This window comes from Epinephelus fuscoguttatus, linkage group LG17 (genome assembly GCF_011397635.1).
Source record: "Epinephelus fuscoguttatus linkage group LG17, E.fuscoguttatus.final_Chr_v1".
Taxonomy (NCBI): Eukaryota; Metazoa; Chordata; class Actinopteri; order Perciformes; family Serranidae; genus Epinephelus; species Epinephelus fuscoguttatus.
In genome coordinates this window covers 5493024-5511938 of record NC_064768.1, presented here as the reverse complement: position 1 = coordinate 5511938, position 18915 = coordinate 5493024, and the positions used below count along the sequence as shown (strand labels likewise).

At 41.8% G+C, this 18915-nt stretch overlaps 1 protein-coding gene across 1 annotated transcript in view; it reads right to left on the bottom strand.

Annotated features, from left to right (window-relative positions):
• LOC125904251 (phosphatidylinositol 4-kinase beta-like) overlaps positions 1–18915 on the bottom strand; it is a 60407-nt gene that overhangs the window by 27744 nt on the left and 13748 nt on the right. The window contains exon 4 of the mRNA XM_049601539.1: positions 15877–16323. Coding sequence (XP_049457496.1) covers positions 15877–16323 — 447 coding nt within the window. The remainder of the gene's footprint in view (positions 1–15876; positions 16324–18915) is intronic.

Below are 18915 nucleotides of genomic sequence, written 5' to 3'. Positions count from 1 at the left end.
CCACCACTGTCGTGATGTCACATTATCTGTCACCAACACTGGTGATCGCAACAGAAGACAATGAATACAAAGGGAAACTTCGCAAAAATTAACCCAGCTGTGTGGCATCGCAGTGTGAGCAGATGAACGGTGTTTGGCTTCGCCCCATGCCGCTGCCAGCACTTGGACCTCCGCTGCCGGACAGGGGAAGTCAAACAATGTTCATCTGCACACAATGCGATGATGACACACAGCTGGTTGAATATCAGCAAATTTTCCCTGCTTCCCTTCACTGGTTCCTGTATCATCATTAAAAAGCAAAAGCAGCACTGAATACATCCAGTAGGCTATAGCTTCAGTAGCTAGGCAGCTAACCCTACACTTTTCATGGTTTGATTTTGGTTTTAGAACCGGGAAGAAACGTATACAGGGCTCGACAGTGCGAGCGTTTCACTCGCATTTGCGACTAAAAATAGGTGTGTGCGAACTGTAAAAAATATTTAGGAGCACATGTGCGCATAAAAAAATCAGCCGAAGCAGCCTATATTTTTGTCAATAAAAAAATATGATAATCTAACCGCAAATGTTGGAGGAACTCCAGCCACCTTCCCTCTTCCCTCTTCCCCGTGTGACACGGTTATAGGCGGTTTTCCAAGCCACTGTCGGCACAATGAATATCGTGCGCGACGCCAAGGGTAGCGGTGCCGCTTTGTCAGGCGTTGCTGCCCTCTCCATAGACAAACAATGGGACAGCCAGCGCAAAGCGGTTTTACAGCTGATCATGTGTAGAGGCCTTTAGGGACCGTTCGCCACGGTACCGCTGCTGGGCAGGGTGGAAATAAAGCCCTTTTCACAGAGAGTGCGCAAAGCGCAGACCTCCACCGATGAACCCATTCATTGTGTATGTGCTACTGCGGTGCAAGAGCACACTGCTCTGCCGCCGAGCTGAGCGGTTCGTGCCGCCAGCCTGTGCTCGAATTGAAATTTTTTAAATTTCACCGATGACACCTCGGCACCGCACGTCCAATAGCAGAGAAAAGCCTGATGTAGACCTGAAAGCAGTCACCATGGAGCTGTAGCTCCTGAACGAGCCTGTACTCGCCCAAATCCTGTCCTCTGCGCCCCCAAGCCGCGAAAGCTCTGTGTGAAAGGTACTTTTTCAAAACTTGATGATTTTACCTTTCTGTACATTTTGTATACAAATTCATTAAATACTTTTGCTCGTAAATGTCTATTTGCATCACGTTTATTACGGAAAACACATTATTTGATCAATTTAAATTGTGCCCCTAAAGTTCTTTGTGCGCTCCTTACTTTTTCAACTTAGGAGCACATGTGCTCCTTGGGAAAAAAGTTAGCGTCAATCCCTGGTATATGTTAGCTCTGTTGTTGTTGGACCCTGGTCTGAGCCGACCCAATGCTACATTATGATTGGCCAGTCTGCGTCCAGGGTTGTGACTTAGCCAAGGTTCACTTGGTTCTCCTTCTGGTTGCATGGTTTTACCTAGTACTGTAGGTAAGGGAATGTATACAGCATGATAACTAATTCTCATTCCACAGTATATTGTTTCACAGTATACCACAGCAACCATAGATTGATCCATACCTCGCTGCAAAAACAAGAGATGATCTTGGTCCAGATCAAACTAAATCATGGTTTGGTGATGATGATGATGACGACGACTTTATTAAGGACACAGAGAGAGGTTCATAGCATACTACACAAAAAAACAATCATTTATGTATCAAAATACAATATAATATCATTAATCAGATGAGAAGTAGCAACAGGGAATCTATAGTTATTAGCCTTGATGCCGAAAAGGCTTTCGATTCCGTTCGATGGGAATATTTGTATTTGGTTCTCAAACGTTTCCGCTTCAACGATCAGGTAATTGGATGCCTGAACTCCATATACTGTTACCCCACTGCCAGAATAAAAATTAACGGGTCCCTGTCTAATACAGTATTTCTTGAGAGGGGGTGTCGTCAGGGGTGCCCTCTTAGCCCTACACTTTTCGCTCTTTTTATTGAGCCACTGGCTAAGGCGATAAGAGAGGATAAGGACATAACTGGTGTATTGATTGGAAACTCACAATATAAAATTTGTTTATATGCGGATGATATTCTTATGACCCTTAGCAACCCCAAAGTAAGTCTCCCTAAATTACTGCATCTACTTGAAGAATTTGGCTCATACTCTGGTTATAAACTTAATCTACATAAAACCCAAACTTTAACCTTTAATCTGAAACCACATGAAAACATTTATAGGTCATATAAATTTAAACTGACAGATAGTATAATTAAATACCTTGGAGTAAAAATACCGAAAGATTTAACTACCATTTATGACCACAATTACACCTCTATAACAGCTGACATCAAGGCAGACTTAAGCCGCTGGTCCTTATTACCGACAAATATGTACAACCGGATAGACATAATTAAGATGAACGTGCTACCCCGTCTCCTGTATCTCTTCCAGTCGTTATCAATTGAGATACCACCAAAGCAATTTAATGAATGGAATAGGATGATATCTACTTTTATCTGGGCAAAACAAAGACCACGGATTAGATTTCAGACACTACAGTTGCCCAAAGATAAAGGCGGAAGGGCCCTACCCTGTTTGGAAGATTATTACAGAGCGGCACAGCTGCGCTTCCTGGTCGGTTGGTGTGATCTGGAGTGTGACACAAAATGGAAGGAGTTAGAACAAAATTTTATATGTGAACCTCTCCCATCTGTGTTGGGAGATAAAACCCTCTTGAAAAAGTACTTACTGGTAGATAAATTAAGTAATTGGATCGTAACCCCTTTAAATATATGGTACAAAATCCTCAAAGACTCTAAGTTTGAAAGAAATGCAAGACTACTACGCTGGGTAGCATTTGATACGGAATTCACGCCAGCCGAACTGGACAGCAGGTTTACTCGTTGGACAAACCTGGGTATTACTTCATATTGCAACATCTCTACTAGTACTGGTTTAGGTTCCTTTGAGTATCTCAGGAAAAAGCACAATATGGAGAAACAGGATCTCTTCAGATATTTTCAATTGAGAGATTATTTTAATAAAAACATCAAAACTATTGGAGAAGAAGGAATGAACCTGATAGAGATATTTGTCAATGCTTATAAAGGAAATTCGAGCAGAAAACTAATCTCAAGGATTTATTCAGTTCTACAGAAGGCCAGAGATCTCTCCACAATGTATATTAAATCAAGATGGGAAAAAGAAGCTAACATACAGTTAACTGAAGATGACTGGCTAAACATTTGTAGGACATTGTCCACCACCTCTAGCTCAGATCTGTGGAGGGAATTCACCTGGAAATGCACTGTAAGATTCTTTATAACTCCCAGAATCAAAAGTTTACAGACCAATAACCCAGATCAAGGACGATGTTGGAGAGGGTGTGGTAATATGTCAGCTGGCCACTTTCACATATTCTGGGAATGTCCCATTATTTCATCTTATTGGGAAGACGTTATAGCAGCAATCAAATCAATAATAATTTTGCAGCCTGATCTCAGTTTCAGTGTTATATATTTAGGAAACATACCAACTGAAATAAATAAACAAGACAGATACCTATTACAGCTATTATTGGCAAGTAGCAAAAAGGCAATAACCAGGAATTGGCTGAGCAAGGACTGCCCGACAATTTCAGACTGGATAGGAATAGTTGAAGAAATTTACAACATGGAAAGGTTAACATTTTCCCTGAGACACAATACTGAAAAAGGTGACCAATATTGGAAGAAGTGGAGGGACTATATAGATAAGAGGTAATCTTACCACTGAATGAATACTCTGTGTGGAAATCTGTATTTTTTACTTTATTTTGCTGCACTGGGATACTGAAATTTTGCTCTGGGTCGTGAGCCTTTCTCTCTCCGTATAAATACATATTTATTTCATTTCTATTTACTATGTTTTTTACCGGTGACCTTGTGGACTGAACAGAGGAAGGTATTTCGTGTCACTGTGGACTTTAATGGAGAACTGTGGGTGCCTTAAAAGCCCCTAGATCCGATCCCTCAGCCTGATTTCTGCCAGCCCCCCCCCCCCGTTTTTTTTAACAAAAACTGTCATTGTGTTTTGCTGTAGATGACCCTGTCTGATGTACCTGTTCTGTGTGTATATTTATATATCTGTGTTTTGTTTTAGTTTTTCACTGAAAAATCAATAAAAAGAAATTTAAAAAAAAAAATACAATATAATAGATACAATATAAAAGGGGGGGCGGCAGCCTCAGTCAGTCAGTACTAGTCAGTAATCAGTATAAATCCACTCACGTGCAAACTGCAAGCATGGCTGAAGGAGGCGAAGCTGAACTTTTCCCACCAGCGAAAAGGACAAAGTCGGTGGTGTGGGACCATTTTGGCTATCAGAAGAACCCTCTTTGTCCTGACTTTAGAAAGCATCAGAAAAATGAGTGGCAGCAGAAAGACCGGAGGAAAAGCCAGAGCCAAGGCAAAGACCCACTCCTCCCGTACTGGGCTCCAGTTCCCAGTCGCCCGTGTCCACAGGCTGCTGCGCAAAGGACTTCACCATCGTGAAGTTAAGAAACGGCTCTATTAAACTTTTAACGGGTCTACATTAGCCTACACATTTAAACAACTGGTGTGATGATGCGTTGCACTGACAGGAGATGCCTGGTACGTGCTGTCGCTCATGAACGGTCAAAAGAATATTAGCCTACCATTTTTAAGTATAGAGTGCAAAAATAGGACAACGCCTGTTTTATTATGATGATGATTATTATCATCATTATTATTATTATTACCGCGGTAATACCGGTTACTGTGGTATTTTTGCCCACGGTTATCATACTGTCAAAATCTCATACCGGCACATGTCTAGTGTTGGCCACAGCCTGGATGATACTATTCTCTGAGACAGAGAGCCTGCACATATATCAATATATAAGATTTTGTATTAAAGCAGGACAAGTAAGCACACCAACATTTACAAACATTTGGCTGGCACTGCAGTCTCATGCCATCATTACAGGCCAAGCTGAGTCGATCTTTACATCAACTAAACACACGTAAATCATTACGTGAAGCATTAGCTTGTGCATACAACTTGCGACACTGTCTGTAGATATCTCTATGATCACTTAAATTATTTACAATATAATGATAAAGATATTTAATCTCATTACACACTTTAAGAGCAACACCAGATAAAAAGAATTCAGGAAATACTAATTTTCTGTCTTCTTTACTTCTAACTATCCTAATGTTGCTCTTATTGGCATTATATTTGATGTCAAAGTCTGCACCATAGTCAGAGCAAATTTTCAACAGCTGTTGTAGGCCAGCACAATATGGGCAGAAGACTGCCAAATCATCTGCATACATAAGATGATTTATTACAATATTGCCCACCAACACCCTGTGTTACATGCATTTAACTGTTGGGACAAGTCTTCCGTGTATACATTAAAAAAAAAAGGAGACAGAATGCTGCCCTGTCGAACTCCATTACATGAAATGATTCTGATACAGAGCACCCCCATCTAACCTCCATAGACTGATGAGCATACCAGTAAACAAGAATTCTGATTACCTATTTAGGGACCCCTCTACAATGCAATTTATTGAATAAGTTATTGTGATTAATGTGATCAAAAGCCGTAGAGGCATCTATAAAGCAAATAAACATTGTGGAGTTCTTATATTTATCTAAAATGTCCTTTAAAGCAAAAATACACGTCAGTGCCATGTTTACGTTTAAAACCAAACTGGTTGTCAGTGGTAGTGATGTATTTTTCTAGCCTTTTCAGGAGGATTTTCTTTCTTTTTTTCAGATAGCAAGTAAGAGGCAAAGTTTTTTGAGAGCATATTTTAGATGTTCAGCAGTTATCTTACCTGCTCCACATGCTTTATTGTCATCTAAAGCCAAGACAGCACAATTAATCCCTTCTGTATTAAAAACGTCTTCATCATAATCAATAATACACACATCAAAAGTATTTCTCCCAATAGAGTTAAACAGTTAACAATAATGTTTCTGGGAGATTCAATTTGAACCACTGGCTCCATCAATATTTGCCGGCAAAGACATTTTGCAATTGTTCATAGCTCTAATCTCTTTGCAGAAGTCTGTCAGACTGTCATCAGAACCAGCAAAAGGAAAAAGAACAAAACAAAGGACGAGAGGATGTACGTGATGATGAAAGGACTTAGGTATGTCATGGAGTTCTTTTGTGTGCTTGCATCACTGTGATATCAAACTAAAACAAACTGGATCAAAGGTAGACAGTGTAACAAAAACACAAACCTTGGTTCAGACCTTCGGGTGTGAGAAGACCGAGTGTTTCACCAAGTATGGAGCACCCCACAAATCCCACTACAACACCAACTGTCACATGTTCAAGTACAAGGGCTGCCCCCTAATAGTCAACCAGAAAGGTCATTAGTCAGCAATATTTTAGAGATGCACAGGATATTCGGTAGCCGAATATATTCGGCCGAATATATTCAGCCGAAACCATATCGAATACATTCGATATGGTTTGTATCCAGTGACATTTCAGGTATTAGCTGAGCTACTGAGTATCTTTGAGCAGTGAAAGTTATTATTAATTTATTTTTACTTGTAGGTTAGATTTGTTTATATATGCTACAGTGATTTGTTTTCCACAGAGCTCTACGGTGCATTTGCGACTAAATATAGTTTTGTGCGAGCAAAAGAAATCATTCAGGAGCACGCTGTGCGAGTACAGATTTCAACAAGCAGCAGAAACGAAAGGCAAATCCTGCCAGTTGTGGGTTGAACGGGGGTCACAGACCCGCCGTATTCCTGTCAAATATGGCGGCCATAGTGCTCCGCGGCACAAGATAACGGCTTACCGGCGATTGAGAAGCCCGGCATCAGGTCCAATAATTTCCTCTTTGCTGGCATCATGACTGCCCAGTAGTACCTTGTAAAGGTTGCCTAGTTCTACTTTACACAAGACATTTAGTTACGGGAAAAATTTATAATTTTTCATGTTCCGCTGTCAGATTTATTAATACTCTATGGTGAATGTTATCAGATGCCATTTATATGTACACAGGTATGGTATAGACTGAAATATTGTTATTATGTTGATATAAGGGAAAGCGACGCATGGAAAAAGAGGAGGACAATGAGCAGTCGGCATTTGGAGGTGCGTGAGGAGTTTTCCCATCTCTAAGGATCAAACCAAATACAGTAGATTATTTTTGTTCCTTGTGGGATTACCTCAAGACACAACTTTGCTGCCAAGCGGGACGAGTGGTGAGATTGCGTGGTTCTTTTTTTATTTTGTGAACTGCAGTGCTTCATTACGCTCCAACGAACTTCCCTTTAATATATATATATATTTCTTTAATGCCGGCTTCTGGAACTTTGATTGACTGGGGGGATTGTTCGGGTTATTTTTGTGAAGATTGTGTATTTTGAATAACGAGGAAAAAGTGTTTGATTATCAGTGAACTGTTTGTTGAACTGGCGCCCATGCCGTTCCTTGTTTGGTATTATCTCTGTCCGGACGCGGACATGATTTAATTTCTTTCACTAAAGTTTGATTATTAATTCAACTATATTGTGACACATTTGTTAATCTTCTTTTTTTCTGAATGTTTTAACACCACAAGGTGTGAGGATTTGTGTTTGTTTTTGTTGATAAAGCCAAATTAATGAATCTCTTTTGTGTGTCTTCAATACCTCGCACCTGATCCGCCTGAGTAGAAGAGTAGCGTTGTAACTTTTCCTTTGGTTAATTTTATTGCAAGGTGAATTGTTTTAACCTGAACAGCTGAGCCGTGGCGGAACACGGGTGAACGGCTCACTGACGTGTCAGAGGAGAAACAAGCCGTTCACATTTCTCTCTTTGTGGCAGGTAACGGTTCACAAACCTCACCGCACTTTAGGGACTGTTCTTAACTTGTCAGGGGAGGAGAGTGAATGGTTGAGTTTTGGTTGATTTTTATTTTATTTATTTATTTTATTTCGATCCCCCCTATGTTCATCACTTATTGATGCTGTTTTTGAAGTATGAATAAGTCAATGAGTAACTTATTCCATTGGAATATCAGTGATGTATTATAGAAAAATGATTTATCTTTTTATAAATGACAAAAGGCACATCTGCCTCATTTTCGCTGTGGTATCGTGATACTACTCAGAACCGTGATACTTTCACTGGTATCGTACTGTGGGTCCCAATTTTGGTACCATGACAACACTAATCTGGAGGGGGTTCATCTGCAAAAACTAACGAAAAACTAAACAACGACATTCGGTATTCGGCCAAGTGTTTAATTTTATTCGGTTTCGACTACAAATTTTCATTTCGGTGCATCCCTACAATATTTTATTGGTTGCTTAGTCGCACAAAAAAAAAAGTGAAACTCTATAATCAAAACGTATATAACTGGACTATATGGGAATTCAATTAAATTTGAAAGGAAAGACACAGGAAATGGCCACACTCAGCAGTCAGACAGGAGTCATGTTACAAACCAATCACAGCCAACAGATATGTTTCCCTTTTTACAATAATATTCAGTTTGAGAAATACAGAAAAGTTGATCATTTTAGTGCAGGGCTATCCAGAGCTTTACATCTGTCCCACGGATGATAGGCCTACACACTTATAAACAGCCCCTGGAAGAAGATCAGCTCTAAATAGCGCCAAGAATAGTGCCCAGCTGCCGACCTCGCGTTTTCCAGGCGGTTAAAGATGCTGCGTGTGTACGGCCCCTAATTTCCAGGGCTGGTACCTGCGGTTATTCCACAGGCTGATTAATAACATGTCGGGCAGGAAATCCAAGGTGTGGGATCATTTTGAGAAGGTGAAGGACGAACCCAAGGTGATATGTAAACTCATCTTCATTGGTTGACTACAAACATGACGTATCATGTGAAACATGGAAGTAGCTACATGCCCATTAGCCCCTTAGCACAATCATTACTGCTTTGCCGACAGCATCATTAACAGGCGGCTCGCTCAGTGTGTGACGTGCACTTGTAGATAAAATATAGGCCTATATTAAGGAAGGTTCATTAGTACAGTTTTGTATTTCTCTGTAATGTAGCACAGTGTTAACAATGTTACTGATACTATTCTTTCTCAAACCTTCAGCTCAAACCATTGTGTTGCCCCACCCAAAATATATCATTTAACAATTAGATTAATACCATAAACATGTGGGCGACTAGTTGACTAATGGCCCTAAATGATGACTATTGGTCGACTAGGAAAGTTTTTAGACAGAGGCAGCCCTCTCACGTACGAAAACAAACATGGGCGCCAACCAGCTGCTTGTTTGTATGAAGCCACATTTGTGCTGAAAAGGCCAAAAAAGACCTGAGCTTGAATATAAAACATAACCACTTCATCATTTTTATCTATTAGATATCTGTGAACACCAATATAAAATCAGTTCATTCTTGAGTCTAAGCAAACATTTGTGCCAAACCTGAAGAAATCCCGTCATAGCTATTCTGAGATAATGTGTTCATGAGAATGAGGCAGGGATGTACAGTACAGGCCAAAAGTTTGGACACACCTTCTCATTCAATGCGTTTTCTTTATTTTCATGACTATTTACATTGTAGATTCTCACTGAAGGCATCAAAACTATGAATGAACACATGTGGAGTTATGTACTTAACAAAAAAAGGTGAAATAACTGAAAACATGTTTTATATTCTAGTTTCTTCAAAATAGCCACCCTTTGCTCTGATTACTGCTTTGCACACTCTTGGCATTCTCTCCATGAGCTTCAAGAGGTAGTCACCTGAAATGGTTTTCCAACAGTCTTGAAGGAGTTCCCAGAGGTGTTTAGCACTTGTTGGCCCTTTTGCCTTCGCTCTGCGGTCCAGCTCACCCCAAACCATCTCGATTGGGTTCAGGTCCGGTGACTGTGGAGGCCAGGTCATCTGCCGCAGCACTCCATCACTCTCCTTCTTGGTCAAATAGCCCTTACACAGCCTGGAGGTGTGTTTGGGGTCATTGTCCTGTTGAAAAATAAATGATCGTCCAACTAAACACAAACCGGATGGGATGGCATGTCGCTGCAGGATGCTGTGGTAGCCATGCTGGTTCAGTGTGCCTTCAATTTTGAATAAATCCCCAACAGTGTCACCAGCAAAACACCCCCACACCATCACACCTCCTCCTCCATGCTTCACAGTGGGAACCAGGCATGTGGAATCCATCCGTTCACCTTTTCTGCGTCTCACAAAGACACGGCGGTTGGAACCAAAGATCTCAAATTTGGACTCATCAGACCAAAGCACAGATTTCCACTGGTCTAATGTCCATTCCTTGTGTTCCTTGGCCCAAACAAATCTCTTCTGCTTGTTGCCTCTCCTTAGCAGTGGTTTCCTAGCAGCTATTTGACCATGAAGGCCTGATTCGCGCAGTCTCCTCTTAACAGTTGTTCTAGAGATGGGTCTGCTGCTAGAACTCTGTGTGGCATTCATCTGGTCTCTGATCTGAGCTGCTGTTAACTTGCGATTTCTGAGGCTGGTGACTCGGATGAACTTATCTTCAGAAGCAGAGGTGACTCTTGGTCTTCCTTTCCTGGTCCTCATGTGTGCCAGTTTCGTTGTAGCGCTTGATGGTTTTGCGACTCCACTTGGGGACACATTTAAAGTTTTTGCAATTTTCGGACTGACTGACCTTCATTTCTTAAAGTAATGATGGCCACTGCTTTTTCTTTAGTTAGCTGATTGGTTCTTGCCATAATATGAATTTTAACAGTTGTCCAATAGGGCTGTCGGCTGTGTATTAACCTGACTTCTGCACAACACAACTGATGGTCCCAACCCCATTGATAAAGCAAGAAATTCCACTAATTAACCCTGATAAGGCACACCTGTGAAGTGGAAACCATTTCAGGTGACTACCTCTTGAAGCTCATGGAGAGAATGCCAAGAGTGTGCAAAGCAGTAATCAGAGCAAAGGGTGGCTATTTTGAAGAAAGTAGAATATAAAACATGTTTTCAGTTATTTCACCTTTTTTTGTTAAGTACATAACTCCACATGTGTTCATTCATAGTTTTGATGCCTTCAGTGAGAATCTACAATGTGAATAGTCATGAAAATAAAGAAAACGCATTGAATGAGAAGGTGTGTCCAAACTTTTGGCCTGTACTGTATGTACGTACCTACAGATGGACAAACAACCTGAAAACATATTGCCTCTGGCCACGCTGTCGCCTGCACAGAGGCATAAAAAGTATTAATGTGACTCAGGTCTTCATCTTAAAGGATGAAATGAGAGAATATTTATGACGCATTTGTTTTCATTGAGGTTTTCTCAGTCAAAAGCTGCTCAGCCTGCCTACATGGTGCTAATGTTATTGCAACAGGATATCTACGGCCATGCTTCTTGGTTGGGACACAGTGTCACTCATGCTTAGCAAGTCAAATAAATGGCATTCCTGGAATGTAAGACCATGCTGTGCAGAAAGATGTTGCAGTATAATGTTAGTGTTTTCACTCTGACTTTAAATCATTTGACAGACATCAAAGCAGCACTGACACTGACACCTTCTTGTTGCAAGTTTTCAGCAGCGTTGATGCATGAGCAGTGTTGGGCAGTAATGCCTTACAGTAATGATATTACTTTTTCCAGTAACGAGTAGCGTAACAAATTACTATTGAAATTTCAGTAATAATATTACAATTACTCCAAAACCAAACAACTCCTTACAACTAGGGCTGCCAAGATTAGTCGACTAGTCACGATTACGTCGACTATCAAAATCGTTGGCGACTAATTTAATAATCGACGTCATTGTTTATTTTTTGAAGCTTTGTTTTTCTCTCAAAACTGCCGCTGTACCTTCCGCTAACTTGTCTGCCTTTCTGTACCTGACGCACATGCGCAGTAGTGGTAGTCGGGGTCAGCCGTGATGTCACCGGAAAAGTTATGCCCAAACAGTATCATGGCTAGTTGGCAACGGAGTTCAAAAGTTTGGGAGCATTTTACCAGAATAAAAGAGAAGAATGTACAATGCAAAATCTACAAGGCAGAACTTGCCTTCCATAGCAGTATGACGGCGATGCGTGAGCATCTGAAAAGGAAGCACGTTGTGGCTGATTCAATTTCTGAGGGACAGTCGTCTCGGTAAGCTAATTGGCTAGTTAGCTGCTAACATTAACGTCAACAGTGAGCTACTTACTTATAGCTGTAAACGTTAACATTAACAATGACAATTTCATTAGCCTTAGCACACATATGTTATGTGTTTGCTGTAACGTTATAACAGCGATGTCATGTTTGAATCGGAAATGTGATAACGCTAATGTTTTATAACGCTACGTTACAGTGCTAAAAAAAATACATTCCTCTTCAATGGACGACTTTGTTACCAAGCCAACAACATGCACACCTCGGCAAGCAAATGTCCTGACTGAAGCAATCTTGAACATGCTGGTGACGGACATGAGACCCCTGTCCATGGTTGGCGATCAAGGTTTCAAAGAGATGATCAAGCAGTTCAACCCAGAATACCATGATAACTACCTACCAGGCCGATCCCACTTCACCACAATGATGGAAAAGAAATATGATAGACCTTTGAGAAGGTCTCTCTCTGCTTACTATTGTTCCAAATCATCTCATATCTTTAAGGTAAAGCAGACCCTTGGAGCTGTCAAAAGTTTCCTCACCCTGACTGCTGATGTGTGGACCAGTCGTGCAACAGAGGCGTACCTTGGTGTGTCTTGCCATTTCCTGAGTGAAGATTGGACGATGAAGAGCTTCAACCTTGCCACCATGCCTCTTGAGGAGAGGCATACTGGTGCAAATATAATGACATGGATGGAAGAGGTGTTAACAAAGTTTGACATCTTGCCTGCCAAAATAAAAGCATGTTCATGACAGTGGGTCCAATATGGTGGCAGCAATGCGACTGCTTGAAGAAAAACATGGATGGGCCTCTATCCGCTGTGCTGGACACACACTCCAGCTCATAGTCAACACTGCTCTCAAAGAAACCACCATCAGCAGAGCACTAAGTGCTGCTAGGCAGCTAGTGGAGCACTTCAAGAGAAGCAAGCTGGCTAGTACAAAGCTAAAGATGAAACAGGAGCAAATGAATGTGAAGAAAAATACACTGATCCAAGATGTCAGTACAAGATGGAACAGTACATTCCACATGGTAGAGAGACACCCTCCTTCAGTCTGACACAGACAGTCAGAGTGAAAATGAGGAAGAAGCGTCCCAGGAAGACCAAAAGGTCCAAGTTGTGAGAAGTGAAGTTCAGCTGTACTTTGGAGAGGCCACAGTCTCTAAAAAGGATGAGCCTCTCAAATGGTGGAGTGAAAATGAGGGACGTTTCCCCACGCTATCAAAGCTAGCGAAATCTTTTCTGTGCATCCCTGCAACCTCCACCCCATCAGAGTGGATCTTTTCCACAGCAGGGAACATCTGCTCTCAAAAGAGAGCAAGCCTTTCTCCAGAACATGTAGAAATGCTACCTTTCCTGGCTATGAACAAGAGCCTTGTGTAGATTGGGATTATATAGAGTCAGAGTGTAGTAAAGTTGAATACAGTTGTGAGCACTGAGCACAAAATGCACTTTTGTTATATTTGAGTGAGACCAAAACTTAATTTTTGTGGATACTTTCTTTTTAGTTTCAGGTGCCTACCTCATTTGATTTTGTAGCACTATTCAATACTTTAAAATGTAGCTATGTTGATGCCAGAGACAAATGAAGCAAAGAAAAACCTAAACAAATATTTATTTTTGTTTTCTTTAGCCCAGTGCCTTGTTTTCCTTATTTTACTCAGCTGTTTGCACTCTATGCTACATTTAAAGATTTGTTTGATGTCTGAGAAGAGGGAAATATGTTTACAAGTATTTCTTTTTGTTGATATTTTGTATTCTTACTAGTGCATAGTATTCATAGTGCAACTATACATAGTGCATAGTTTTTGGTTCCATTTTACAATGCACTAAACATTTACAGCTAAAAATGTTAAAGGTCAGAGTTGTGCCTTCATTTTATTTTGCACACATCACATTAAAAAATGTCAGAAATTATGCTACAAGCTGCAAAGTTCATTAAAAGTTGAATGAACTATCATCTTAATTGTCTTTATTTTTAGTTAGCACATACCTTAAACACTTCAAGCTGGAAGCTAATGATGGTTATATAAGAGCAGCTGCATGCTGGTGCAATGAGCTGCAATTTACGTATGATCCGATTAGTCGACTAATCGCAAAAATAATCGGTGACTAGTCGATTATCAAAATAATCGTTTGTGGCAGCCCTACTTACAACATTACTTTGTTATCACATCACTACTGACTTGAAATACAACATCACATCAGTGGACTCATTTTAGTAATTGTTATGCTGCTCAAGCACATCATAAAGCAGCAAGCTAGTTAGAAACACTTACCTTAACAGCTGGAAATTAATTTTGCTGAGAGGTAAATTGACAAGAACACTGGTGCTGCAGGCAGTAGAACTACAACTCGTCCTTAAAGCTCTGGTCTGAAACACCTCGGCTACTACAACTGACAGCACAACAACGTGAAGCTCCAGAAAATACACCCCACCAAAGGTGAGCCCTCCTCAGCCGCATAGGTCGCATAGGTAGCCCTACACTGGCTAAACAACCAAAACTGGATTTTAATTGTGGACAGCTGCAGCTACAAGAAGTGATGAGGCTTGTGGTTGGATATGTTGTAGATGAAATGCTGCTCCATGAGTGACTCTCTGTCTTTCAGGCAGAGCCTTGGGAAAATACTGGTCACAGGGAATTGAAGACCTCCAGGTAAATAGAAGCTATCTAGCCTTAGCTACACTTAATAGCAATTCCCCTGAAATTCACACAGAGGCGCACATCTGAATTTTGGGGAGATACTCAATTACCAATTTTATGGGGTGTAACGGAAAAGTGATGTGACAAATTTCTGTTGGCAGGGAGTAATAAGTAAAGAAATAGTAATGAGTAATGAACTACATTTTTAGAGACACTGCACGTAAGTTTGACGTCTTTTGCAACTGTCAGAAAAACATATCGGCATCGACAAAAGGACATTATAATACGATTCTGATGGATCGACAAAATTTGGAACCGGTTCTCATTCTCATTCCTACATCTGATGATGGCACTCCTTACGGTGATTACAATTCATCCTGAGGGGATTACAGCACTCAGGTGTGCAGGAGCTCTAGTTGAAAAAGGTGATCAATGCAGACAGCTGAAGAGTCTTATCACGTGTAACTAACAGGTTCTGTTTCTGACACAAGTGACATCATAAAGAAGGGGAACACAATGTGACAAAGAACACAAAGAGGTGAACAAAAAGTACGACAAGATAAAGGAGGCGAACAAAAGGAGGCTGCAAAGAAAAACGACGCCACGCCCTACACAGATAATTACAGATTTTCCTTCCAGGTTCTGTGAAAATCCCACCAGCAGCATCTGAACTGTCACACTTCAGAGCAACCCTGAAGCTGACTGATAACAGCAGGCTGTATGTGAACGACTCAAATGTAAAACACATACAAGTACATGGGATTTTTGGACTTTTTAAAAGTAAAGTCTTTATTCATAATAATTTTTTTTTTTTTTTAACTTTTTTTCCACTGAAACTAGCAATACATGTTTTATTATTGGCAGTGCTTTCCTGACTTTAATCATTTTCAATCCATCTTCAATTCAGTTTTGTTCTGTGTGTTTTATTTATACACACAGTATTATTTAAAGATAAATAAAGTGTCATTATCGATTATCAAATTTACTTTTATTGTCAAGTGTCAGATGACAAAGAAGTACTCAAAAATCTGAAATCCACAGACCAAACCCTCTGATGGACACAACATCATTCTAATACCAGCTCTTCCCTTTGAGGTGTCAAGTAAAAGTCTGGTCCTTACCTCCTCATGGACAGCCTCCACTTTCGGGTTACTTCCTGTCCGTCGGAGGCCGGAGCCAGGCCCGCTGCTTGCCGTGGTGGCATCTGACTTGGATCTCTGGTGGGTCCTCCTGGATGGAGAAACAAACACTTCCACCTCTCCCTGTACAGGGCTGTCTGGGCCAGCCGTAGAGTAGGAGGGGCCAGATTCCATGTTGCTGCTGTTGTGCCTTCGGTGGCAGCGACGGTGGGTTGGCGAGGACACCGGGCTTTCAGAAACAGAAGCTGAAACTGCACTGTGAGCATCTGGTGGAGGAGCTGAAGGTTTGAGCTCATCAGACAGGATGAGTTTTCGGAGTTTGGTGCCTCTGGAGTGACGCTGGGTGGAGATGTGCATGTCAGAGGAGTAAGCACCCAGCAGCCAAGCCGTCAGCAGTGAGAAGGTTATCTCACCTCTGCAACGGTGGATCTGAGGGACGGACAGAGAGACAAAGACTTTTGATTGTATTTAGATTAAATATTACATTATTCATTTGTTAAATGATACCCTTTTCCACCCAAATCAGTACATATATGCAGGTTTTTAAAATGCAGTAAAACCCACTAAAAACAGCTGATAGACAGTAAACAGGTATGCCTTTCTGTTGTTTTCCAGCACGTTTGTGACATTAAACATGATGCACCAGAAGATGGGCTAGTAAACAGTAGGAAGCAACATGGAGGCCAGTAAAAATATTTTGGTGGTTACTTCCTTTTTATATCTGATATGTATTCAGTCTCTCTTTCAAAATCTGTGCCGACTAATTTGGAATGAGGTTCGAGCGCTGCTTGGACAGGGACATGGAATTTGTGGTGGCACACGACTGACAGAAATTAGTATGTTCAGCCAGGTGTTGTAATTTTATTACTGCTGACTGAAGCTGATCAGCAAGAGGGTTGCCGGTTCGATCCCGGGCTTGGGAGCCCTTCTGTGCGGAGTTTGCATGTTCTCCCCGTGTCAGCGTGGGTTCTCTCTGGGCACTCCAGCTTCCTCCCACAGTCCAAAGACATGCAGACTGGGGACTAGGTTAATTGATAACTCTAAATTGTCCATAGGTGTGAATGTGAGCGTGAATGGTTGTCTGTCTCTATGTGTCAGCCCTGCGATAGTCTGGCGACCTGTCCAGGGTGTACCCTGCCTCTCGCCCGATGTAGCTGGGATAGGCTCCAGCCCCCCCGCGACCCTCAAGAGGATGAAGCGGTTAGAAGATGAATGAATGAATGAATGAAGCTGATCAGAGCTGGGGCCCATATATACCCATAACTACTGCAGAGTCATTTGTCCTGGGACTAAAGATAAAAGCCAGATATTAATGAGTGTTAGTTGTTTTTATGTCCAGTGGGAGAGGGTCTTAAGTTTTCAAAGAGGGCTAGGCAACAGGGCCAAAAAATAAAAACTTATTTCTTTAAGACTGGGGGCTTCAGCCTCATCCTCCAGCTTGTCCTGGTAGCTCCGAGGCATTCCCAGACCAGATGAGATATATAATCCCTGCAGCATGTTCTGGGTGGGCCTCTCTCAGTTAGAAGTGTCCGAAATACCTCCAATGGGAGGTGTCCAGGAAGCGTTTGATGGCCTCATCTGGGTCCTTTTAACAAAATACATTCAGATGTACTTTGTGGTCCTATGACCCATTTCAAGATGTTCTCATGCACTGTTCGCACGTATACCTACATAAAGTAATGAACCAGAATTTGTATATAACCCATGTAGTCCGTGAGCTCGTAAATTATATATAACCCACAAATTGTGAAGGCTGTGTTCACATGACCAATGTGCTGATGAGAGTAAAGAAGGAAGTGTACAAAGAGCAAACATTTGTGTAAGGAGGCAGGGTGGGGTGGATGGGTCAAACAAACACAGGACTTTCCCCCAGGAGACTGGGGACTGTGTCCTGTGTGAAATCAAGTGAACGCTGAGTTATCTTAAAGGCCCTGACACACCAAGCCGACGGTTGGCCGTCGGTCAAAGTTGGAGCATCGGTGAGCTTCTGTCGCCCTAGTTTTTGCAGTGTGTCCCGCACCACTGGCACTTTGCGTCCGCGGCTTTTCAGCTGATTGAGCATGTTGAATCGGCGGCGGAGCTTGTCAGTGAGAGAGATCACTCTGATTGGCTGTTCAGGTTTTATTTCCTCACCACTGTAGCGAGTGAATCTGCCTGTAGTGAAACCAGGGCTAAACGGTGCTCCTCTCCATTTGGATCCAACCGGAGCACCAAGCCCCGGTTTGTTATTCAGGTTAAAGTGGGAAGAAGCAGCTGAGTGAAATGGAGCCTGCGGAGGAAACACCGGGACCGTCTGGATGTAATAGTCCGTGGAGGTGCTGTGGTGCTCTTTTTGCGTTATTTCCTCTCACGCAGGCGCAGAACGTACGTGCTACTTGGCCATCGGATGTAGTCTTTGTAGTGTGTTCAAATGTAACTGACACAGGGCGACGTAACAGTTGGCTTTCATCGCCGTTAGTTCTTTGATGTCGGTTTGGTGTGTCAGCACCTTAAGGTATGCTGTCAAGTTATGTTAAGTACGTAAGTTACTTTGCATTAAGTACATTACGTGACAAAACCCTACCATGTTCCTTTTCCTAAAACTATCCTAACAACTAGGGGCGCTAATTCGTTAGATGTTTACTAAACTACTGTATGAGGATCTGCTGCCCATCCAGCAGTGCTATACCCTGACAACAGAATGCATCTTTTGGCCATGCTTTAAAAAGAATGGGAACCATCGGCCTGCTGTGAAACTGCCTCAGTGACCTCCACCAGTGAGATGGGCAAGGATTCCCCCTAAATCATCTTATCATTCTGCCCCCACTGAAGATATGTTGGTCGGGTTTAGGAATCCCATTTTTTTCACCATCCTACACTGTCCACGGTCAGAGTCAGCAGTTCAGCCTGGAGAGACAAAGTCCCGCCTCTCTCTTCTGAGTCATCTGATGATTTGTCAGAACTCCTAGAGGCCGACCGAATGTTTTTCTGCATGGTCTCTGTAAACTCCTTCCAAACTAGAAAAGTTGTGGTCCTTCTGGT